Raw genomic sequence first — 10,464 nt, 5'->3', positions numbered from 1 at the left:
TTCGCCATTTTTTCAAAGGAACTTTAATAGGTATTGTAGCCCCTTTCCCAATGTTCTTCCTGTTACATTACTGTGTAAAACAATGAACTAGTTCCTCGTCTCTCTACTTCCGTAGTTTGAAGTAACTTTGAGTTTCGGTAAATTAAGAACACTGCAAGAAGCTTTTACAACCATAAATTTGCTCAAACTTAGATAGCTCTGGAATAAGATAACTTAACACAGATTTCATACCTATGGTTTTTGTAAAGAATGAGTGTATCTGACTGTCAAGTTGTCTATGAGCTATAGTAATAAAATCGTCTTACCACGTTTAGGATTCACAAAGATATTCTTTTCAGTTTTGAATGCAGCGACTGCTTTCCATAGTAAACGTTTACCAACGACAAACCTGCTAATCTCTCGTAATGCTTTTTGTGACCTCTTTCACACCTTCAGCTGTGAATTAATTCACACCAGTTGTCCACAGAAATTTCTTTCGTTTTGAACAGTTTGTAAATTACCGAATAACGTTGTAAGTGTGAAAAAGGCTAAGTGGTAGTAAATAATGATTAACTTCTAAAATGGAGCTCAAGCGGTAGCTAGGAAATGATGAACTTGATTGGTGATTGGCAAGCACACGTCACAGTTCCAAAGTTACTAAACTACCGCTTTGCTCTATGTTCATATCTGAATGAACTTCAATTTAAAGCTGTTGTATATTGACAAGAAGGTCGGTGCCATCAAGATTTTTGAGTCGAGATCGTCCCACATGCTGCGACACGTATTTAAAAGTATAGTCCGCTTAACATACTTCAGATAGTTGAGTTCGAAGACTAAACCTTTCTGAAGCAATTTGTAGTGTGAACCAATGTAACGAAATGCTTTATCATAACGTTTCTAAATACTAATCCCTATCTCGCCAAAGCAAGCGAAGTGTTAATGATTACCCTAGCTAATAAAACTCTGTAGTAAACGTCACAAGTTCAGGAAAGGGCATAGCATTTTACACGGAAATGCAGCACCTATTTCTCCACAGCTTATGACGTCATTCAGAGAACATGCAACAATCGACGATGACGTGGGCAATGTGGGTTGAATATGACTGAAAGTTTACAGGTTAAAATTCATGTCACTAACTGGAAGAAAACAAGTCCATGACGTGTGACCTAAAAGTGGCTTGGTTATGAATTCAAACTAAAAGGAAACTTTGGGTGAGTTACGCAATCTGAACAGAGATTCCCTATATAGCCTACGTGCCCCGAGTTTGTCGGAAGGATTTCAACATTTTCAAGTTGACCTGCTAGTTCAAAATCTGATAACCTAGTCCATTTCGTGTGGAAACTAATCCTAATGAAGCAAATTTCGCCGCTCATAATAACTGACTACACATTTAGCAGACATCTCCCAGCTCTCACCTTCCTAACGCTAAAAATATTTCAGACAACACACACATCCTATGCAGACAAAGTACTCGTATTCGTAAATGACAAGCACTTTATTGGTATTTATCTACGGATTAGACGAAACATGTAAATAAGCAAGAACAAGCAAAGTTAGCGAAGAACGCACTAACGCCGGCTAAAATTTACTTGATTACTGCCCTTCCGCTGAACGGTAATATGCCGTATTTGTGATTGCAAGGATTCAATCCATTTCAGGGCCCACGGACGTCGGACTTTTTGCTGTACATATAAAACGTTAGTTTTACATTTTAAAAAGCTATTTTTTTCCTCATAAATCTTAGCTAATTTCATAACTTGTACAAGCAATTCCCGGGAATTATTGACATTTGCGAAAACCTGGGAAGATCCAGAAGGCAGTGAATAATAATTTTACTCAATTTAAGTTTGCGATTGGACATTTCGGAATTTAAACAAAGTTATTTCGGCACAAAAGTAAAAACCAGTGTTTTAATTTTTAACCAAGCCATTTTTTCTGACTTGAGTCTATTTGAATTGTGTCCTGAGTCAAATTACACTGTAACTCGAGTCAAGACAAGTCAATGTCTTCAGCTTCAAAATTTTCCTACTGTCACACTAGGCATTGCGTTAAACAGACTGTCACAACGTCACGGGTTCACGCCTATCTCCAAGTTAGTCTGGTTGAAACTTTTTCAGAGAAGTGAAATTTCTCGGAAAATATTCCATTTTGTTACCCAAAAATTCATAATTTGCCATCATGACTGTAATACTGTGACTAGAGTAATTTTAAACCCTGATTTAGGACGTTTGACCCAAGTCAAATCAAGTAAAATGTGCTTGGAGTCATTACATCACTGGTTAAAACTATTATGAATGCTTTTCAAAATTCAAGTTGATAAACAATAAAATACCTAACGATTAGGCTTATTTATTATTCACAAAGTGTAATTTTCAAACTAAAGCACTTTTAAGTCTCTTACGATCATATTTTACATGCATAACTTTTCCAAACATCGGGAGCCTATTCTCGCTATTCCTCCTGACAAAATTTCATTTAACTGCAGGAACCAGTAGCCTACAGCCTACCATCAGTGGTGGGATTCAAATATTTTAACATCCGGTTCTCTCACTAGCAGCATGTCATATTGACCTGGGGCCGATATAACATAGGCCTATACATACGCTTGTTAACAACCGGTTCGCGGAGGCCATTAAAATTCCAAGAACCGGGTCGCACGAACCGGCTGAATGCCACCATTGCTCCATCATTTAATAGTTTTCAGAAGACTTCTCTTTATCTCTTCGACACAGTTTTCTTAACGAAACAGAAAAAATACTACAAAGTTTTTAGCATAGGCTACAACCAAAGTATGAAGCTAATAACTATTAAGTTATATTTTCAGTTTTTAACGACAGCTTTCGGAAAAACTGGATACGTTTAAAGTCAAGTTATAAGTTAGCTAAAAGTTGTTTACTACATAAATATAAGACTCTGGTAAATGTTATAATATAAGGATGTGTCATATTCAAATATTGAAACACTGCACTACATTACGAAGCGGATTTTCGGCCAAAAACGAAAGAGGACGATTGGTTTTGTTTCAATCCTAAGATCATTATCATCCCAATTCCAAAAATGCGTGACCTGTCCAAATAATACACCTTTTACATATTCACCATACATATTACATATATTGTTTGGGTAGTGTGTACGCTGTAGCCAACGCCCGGTACCTATTAGAGTAGAGTCAGAAAGGCCGGAAAACGTGAGGATGAACGTACACACAGAATTGCTTTGCTGTTATTATTAACATGCATTTTCAGACAAGGTAACTGTGGTAGGGTGATTACGAGTTCTGCAAGGCATGAACTGTGAATACATAAAACACTTCAATAAATTGCACTTTAGCAACACACTACAACGAAATAAATTCAAGAGAAAGTAATTATCAAAGTCTCATGCAGGATGGCTGAATATACCAATAATAGCAAAGCGACAGTAAGCAGCAGTATCGCTACAGCAGGAGATTAATTGCATCAGAAGTTATACTCTAAAAATTTTACGATCATCTTCACATAGTACGACAAGTAAATTTCAAAATAAAGTGCTTCGTTACATTTTGCAATCACAGCCTTATGAATTTTCACAGTATGTTAATTTAAGCTGGCCCTTTCCGACCAACTGACCGAAAGCATTTAGATGACTTGCATGAAACACAATAAAACAATCTGGACCACCATATTGTGGATTCGGTAATTCGAGCTGATGAACCCGATAGCGGGATACGGATGCAATGCCAAGTGATGAAAGCATGCAGCTACTGGGCTGAGCGTTTTGCCTGTTGCCAAGAAGATAAGACACTTCAGTGCTGCAAGTACCTTCAGGAATGTTGTTAAACACCAGCGTGCAGCTAAAGAGGAAATTTTTTCTACTGGATTGTGATTTAAGCCATTCCACTTCTGAGCATAGAACCACAGTAGCTATCACATCGGATTGCGGTGGTAAAGATCCTGGTATCATCTGAAGCAGGCTAATAGCCTGATAAGATTCTGTTTGTTGGACTGATATAGCATTTACTACAAAAGACGTTTCGTTGCTCACGCACATATGTACCATGTTGTTTTGTGTGATGGTTTTAACAGCAAAACCATAATCAGCAAACTGGTGCTTCAAAACACATGGGCCCAAGCTGGTGGTCAAAACAAACGTAGATTTTTTCGATGCTTCATCTGTTGTCACTACAATCTGATTATTTTTTGAATACAACTCAGTGCTGAAAATAACCAATGTACTGGATTGATCTTGTTTATTCACCAATGGGGAGACTGTAAGAGAGAAGCCTGAAAAAGTCTCAATCAAAGAGAAGTTGTTATTCAGCAGGCAAGAAGGAAGTGTATCTTGGGAATTTAAGTGATACCAAGATTTTGATTTCTTTGTGAATTCAGCTGATTTATTTTCTCCGTTGATACCACAGCCAGGGTTGAATCTGGTTGCAATTCCGTGCTTTCCATCAAGGTCCCGGGACACGCATAGATGTTTCAGCAAATCCCAAAAGTGATGATGGTTTTGACCAAAATGCTCTTGGCCCAACTCCTCATACACCCACCCAGGTGCAAAGATCGCAGCAGACAGACCAGATCTTAGAAGACAAAATAAATTTTAGAACAAACAAATTTTGATAAAATCTTCTTGTACCCCAACATACTTTCGAATCTTTGCAAGAGCAGCAGCACTGTTGTAACCACCGCCGCCATAAACACCTCTTCCAAACACGTCAATGCCAACATATACTTGATTGAGGATATGGGCCTGCTGTCTTGTCCTTTCAAGATTTTCTTCTTTCCATAGGTAGTTTAGAAATATGCCATCACAAGCCTCATAAAATGCTCTAAAAAATGGACAATACAAAATTATTAATAAAACTAGTACAACTCTACTTTTAATGCATTGGTAAAAGCCATGATCTTGCTAACACATAAAGTTGTGAGACCTGTTTTTGTGGTTTAGCTCATTTTGCCAATTCAGAGTTCCATTTCTTACAATACTATCATACCAGATAACCAGTGAGTTCTTGTCAACTTCGTGCATTCCAGCCGTCAAATACCCAATAAATTCAATAAGATCTGAAACTTTTTCTGTCTTTAATAAAAAATCCAATAGTCAAGTGACAAAAATGGATAACACAAATCAGTACAGATAAGTGCAGACGGCCACTATAGAGCGTGTGTTTTTATAGAGCATACTGAAGAAACTTAAAATGAAAATTACATTTATTTCGTTTTCTATGTTGATAAGCCACCCATCGAATCCATAATACGTTGCAATTTCAATGAGTTTGTCTGCAGTAGCTTTCCAGATGACTGTTGATGACAACATGTATTCACACCTGCGTATATTACATAATTTTTGGGGAAGCTATGACAATCTTACCAGCAACATGCCAATAGTCACACTGCAAAGCAACTGTTTTAATTTTTGGGTTCAGCTACTCTTAGAGTTACCTAAATCCATTCATTCATTTGAGAGGAAAGCTTGCTCTAATACCTATTCAAATGCTAGGTTCCATTTTCAACAACCACAATACTGACGTTAACAAATTTATATAAAACATGGTACTACTATTTACTAAGCTACATTATAAAGTTGTTATGTAAACAAACATGAAAAATAAGCAAAGCGGCTCACAAGCTCCCATTTTAAACCCTTCTGCCTATCAAAGAGTTTCAGTTTATTCATTTACCCTTAAATTTTATTTACTCTTTAAAATTCTTTGTTCACTCCGTTTAAAATAATCACTAGCACAGAGGAATATACTTCTATACAAAAGATAATAAGGTATATACCTATATGTAATTTTATTAAGACAATCCCAAGTTATCTTTGCTATCCATTTTAGGTGAAATTCTGAGAATGCTAAGTCCAGCAAACATTAAAAACCTAAACCATCCCATTTCAAAACCTCTAACAGATGCACAGTAGTAGGATGAACTTGCTGGATGCAAAACGATTTTATTACATTAAAACCTTACAATTAGCAAAATAAAGTTTTACCAGTTTAGAGCTTCAAAGTTACCTCAAGAAACCATCTTCCCCTTCAGTTATGAATGTACCAAGAATAGTCACACCATTTTTATGTGCAGCATTAATCCAGCCTACTGGTGGAATAGTGACAAAGTGGTGGCTGAAGTAAACAAAAATATCTACATTGCTCCAGTATCTCATGTTATATCCGGTTGCTGCTTGCCCAGTTACACCTTGAACAAATCTATAAAAAATAAATTAAGAACCATAATTTTAATTGATGAGAAAGTGACAAAAGACGAATGACAGTGACAAATGAATTGTAGGTATAAGAATAGTGTACTACAAATATCAAGGTAATCACCTGTCAGAAATATATCCACCCATCATATCATGGCATACCAAAGTTTTAGTTTTAGACTCCTTATTTACTTTCGGTAGGTGAGGTATACTAGCAACAGAAAACTTTTGACCACAGTCATCAGGATTATCACTTTTCCATGCTAGCAATTCCTTCATATCTTTTAAAGAAATACTAACAGGTTGTCCATTCTCAATGCTTTTTCCCACAAAAACTGACTTATTAAATTCTACATTGAGATGTTGTGTCACACAGCCATCTTCAAACTTCATCATTGTTGAAGTCATCTACTAGTGATGCAATAGATACAGTTTTAAGAGAACTCTGTCGTGGGATGTTTAATTCAAGCACAAGAGTCACTGAGCTCTCTTCAAGATTAGCTTTATGTGGCATACAACTGGAGTTTTCCTCAACGTAAAGATATTCCTTTATTTCTTCTAGAAATAAAAAATAGTTTTATGAAAGTCTTACATGCGTTTAAAATATTAGTAACTAAGTACACATAACCATTAACAACAAATACCATAAAACAAAGAGCAATTCCTATGAAATTCATTTTTGATGAGAGTTTTAAAGGGTAAGGGTATTCTTAAAGGCGTAAGTTCAAGACTGAACAGTGGTTAAGAGCTATTTTTCTACATAAGTAATGAGAATAGGAGCAATTTTCACTTGTTTTTGTCTATCTGCTACTTACTACATTTCTATTCAAAAAGTGCCAAGATTGAACGAGATGTTAATAAGCACAAATATCTCAAACAGTTATTGGTAAGTCCTGTTTGAACAGCAAGTGCAAGCCTCACAAAACTTTTCTTCTTGCTTTAAAGAACTACTCTATCTTCCACAGCTTAGGTTTTGCTCAGCATGTTTCATGGCAAAAATAGTCAATGGAAAAAACATGTGACTTGGTGCAACATTACTGAATTTACTGTACATATCCAATTGTAAAAATCTTCAAGCATATTAGTATATTTACCAACAGTCCAACACCAATACATATGCTAATTTTAACAGTTTTATAATGCCATGGTCGAGGCAAGCTCATCCATAATATACGTTGTCCAGTAATCACAAAACAAATCCAGTTTTTTCAATAAAACTTCCATGAGTAAGACAGCCATTAAAAAAAGCATGACAGAATGTTGAAGTGGCAAAGAAACAGAAAAGTAAACGTCATAACAAGGTGATGGCTTATCTCATTTCTTTATCGACATCAGTGTTGTAATGACTCGAGTCAATAACTTAACTCGATCACAACTTCCACCAGCAAACAGAAGATCACCTAGGCTATACGGACTGATTTGAAAGAGCCTCATTCTTCCACTACTTTGCCTGGCCATTCATGCATCAGACTTGGGCAATAAAAAATAAACCATAAATCTGGCCCCATAAATTCTGCACATGTTGTAATATCCCTTATTTTTTTGTTTTGACAGGTATTCATCGACTGAACTCACTCATCTTTTGCAAAAAAAAGAGCTGACTATAGCTATCTTTGTTCCATGCCATCAGTAAAAGTGTTACTGAGATTTGAAAATTTGCATATTTTTCTATTAGGCACTATTTGCGTTTATTAAGCTAACTGAAAATCCTTGACAAAATTTTCTAAAAGCAGTAAAGGAACAGAGATGGAAGTTGCACAATTTTCAAAAGCAGAATTGAAATCACCATTTCTTAAAAATGTATTTTTATACTATATTGTGTTGTCTGGTTGAGTTCATTGCGAAAGCTTTGTAATAATTTTCTTATAATCTTGTGTTCTTGCATTTCTCGTGTGCTGCATATAGGATTTTTCAGTGTTATGAAAGCAGCAAGATGGGTTTCAGAACTATACTAAACATGATGAACAAAATTCAAAATGTGGTATACTGGATATAAAATGTGCAATTTTTTATAAGTACAATCCTGCTTTTAGAACTAAATACGACAGAAAAATGCTTTTACAGATGTTTACTGAAATCCCATTATTACAAGAATAGTAAACAAGCACTATAAATGTAAGTTTTTCAACATTTTCGGTTTAGAAGAATTCCCAAATTTAGAGATTTTTAAGCGAAAACTTTGGGGCTCATGAGCGGGGACAGAAAGTTAAAATTTTAAAAACTTCTTTTTGCACATTTAGTTTTGGTTGATACAGAATTGGATGAGTTTATTTAACTTGAACTTTTTAAACATGACCTAAATATGAACAACCCTAACGTATACAGATTTTGGTATGGATTGTTTTAAAAAATGTTTAGTTTGAATAAGTAGCACCAAGAAAAAGTGAACAAATGACAAACACGCCAGCCTGCCAAACGTTTTACAGCTTGGACTGCATCACGTGCAGATAAGATTTTTATGACACTAAAAAGTGCAAACCGTCCTCACAAAGGTTGAAAGGCACTGTGCTAGCTGTCACTGTAGGTATTCTACAAAGCAATTACAGTGAGATCATTTAATGTATTTGGACAACTTAGCTATTATAACACAAACACTTAGATAGCATAATCATTAAAGAAAATTACACAGATTTGGTCCAATCCAAAGTGTTTAATATATATTTACTAATTCAACAATATATACATTGTAAACTTAAATTGGTTATTGTTTACAACAAAATGACATTTTCAGAGCTTCTAATATCATATGCCAGAAATTTATGTTAATTTCTTACTATATAGACAATGTTTAAAAAAGTATGATTTCTTGCCAAACAAAAAAAAACAATAAACAATCGGAAAAAGTATTTTTGATTTGAAATTACTAATTTACTTACCAGACAAAAACAAACTTTGTGTTAAACATTATTTCCCTGTAAAATGTTTCCTGTTGCAACATAATTTTCATGTTCAAAAGCAGCATCTGATTGTACATAGCTTTGTGCTTTTTTTTAGAGTAGCAGTACTTCTTTTTAGTAGCAGCAGCCCACTAGCCCAGGTAAGTTGTAATCACCCAATACTATACGTTAAGTTTGTCATAAACTAATAACTGCATATACTATGCCAGAGATTCTCAAACTTTGTTGATTCGTAACACTTTCTCAGGATAAGATTTTTCATAAGTTGCGGTGTGGTGGTTTCTAGTGGTGTACAAAAAAATTTTTTTTTTGAATCGATTTTGTAGCAAAAGGAACTGAAATCATTCAGCCAAATCATGCATTTCTGTACTATAAGCATTGCAGCGTACTTAGAGTCTCATACAACAAAAATAAACTAAATGATCAAAAATGGTAGCTAAAATAACGAACTTTCTTGTGACAGTACGACATGTAGATGACATTAACGTTTTTCAAATTATGTACATTGCAAGCACAACCACTGTCGTTATGGTTATTCTGCAAAGCAAAACTTACAATCAGATTTTTCAAATGTATGGTACAAGGTTTTAACCAAATCTAGAAACCAATTCAGCCATTAGCGTATTCTGATTTATTCAGGCAATTTTGTTCAACCTAACTGAAAATTTCGTGCTTCTTTAGCATTAGGATATTCTTCAAAAAAACAACAAGATTTACCACTTAGTGTTTACCATTTACAAAACATACATCTTGAGTGTTTGTATTTAAAGATATCTTTCTCTTTCCACATACAAATTCATGATGTGATTATATTTACATGCTAAATTTCAGTTAGCCTTACTTGGCACACTCTTGTGTTGAAAGGATAATACCAAAAGCTCTACTAACTTTGTGAATTTAAAACTTGAATGTTTTGAGTTTTCCTAAAAAAGTGCTACCTTTTCCACAAATGCAACCACAAAAATGATTGGCTATAAAACATTATAATGTATATTAGCAAATTCTGGCAAATTTTCATATTGTTTTTCCCATGAAACACCTTAAGGGCATTTACCAACCACCCTGGTTATCAGTTCACATTTAAATGTGTTTCGTGAATGAAATAGCATGACGGGTGAAGGTGTTATGATTTGTGTGTTGTATGGTCACTAAATATTTATATCTTGCACTGTGCAGTATTGTAAACAGTTACTAGCCCATATGCATGCATGTGGTTCTCTGAGACTTCTAGCACAGCCCATAGCAGAAAGAATTGTTACACCATGTTTGCATGTAATAAGTGTAATGTAATGTAATTAGTTTTAATCAGCCATAGTACAAAATTAGCAACAACACTTATTTTTAGACACAACGAATTAAATCAAATTAATCAACAAATTATAATTCTCTTCAAAATGCAGTTATA

General features: G+C 34.8%; 1 protein-coding gene across 1 annotated transcript; it reads right to left on the bottom strand.

The window, feature by feature from the left end:
• Positions 1-2,771: 2,771 nt before the first annotated feature.
• Positions 2,772-10,452, bottom strand: LOC143450235 (cytosolic endo-beta-N-acetylglucosaminidase-like). Its single transcript, XM_076950700.1, has 7 exons — positions 9,039-10,452; positions 6,287-6,720; positions 5,975-6,166; positions 5,170-5,287; positions 4,892-5,040; positions 4,607-4,789; positions 2,772-4,540 (listed from the first exon to the last, which is right to left on the bottom strand). Exons 2-7 carry the CDS (start codon positions 6,568-6,570, stop codon positions 3,535-3,537), a joined length of 1,932 nt encoding a protein of 643 aa, XP_076806815.1. The 5' UTR covers positions 6,571-6,720; positions 9,039-10,452; the 3' UTR covers positions 2,772-3,534.
• Positions 10,453-10,464: the final 12 nt, after the last annotated feature.

The sequence above is a fragment of the Clavelina lepadiformis genome, chromosome 3 (genome assembly GCF_947623445.1).
Source record: "Clavelina lepadiformis chromosome 3, kaClaLepa1.1, whole genome shotgun sequence".
In the NCBI taxonomy this organism is placed as follows: Eukaryota; Metazoa; Chordata; class Ascidiacea; order Aplousobranchia; family Clavelinidae; genus Clavelina; species Clavelina lepadiformis.
This window is presented reverse-complemented; position numbering and strand designations above follow the sequence as displayed.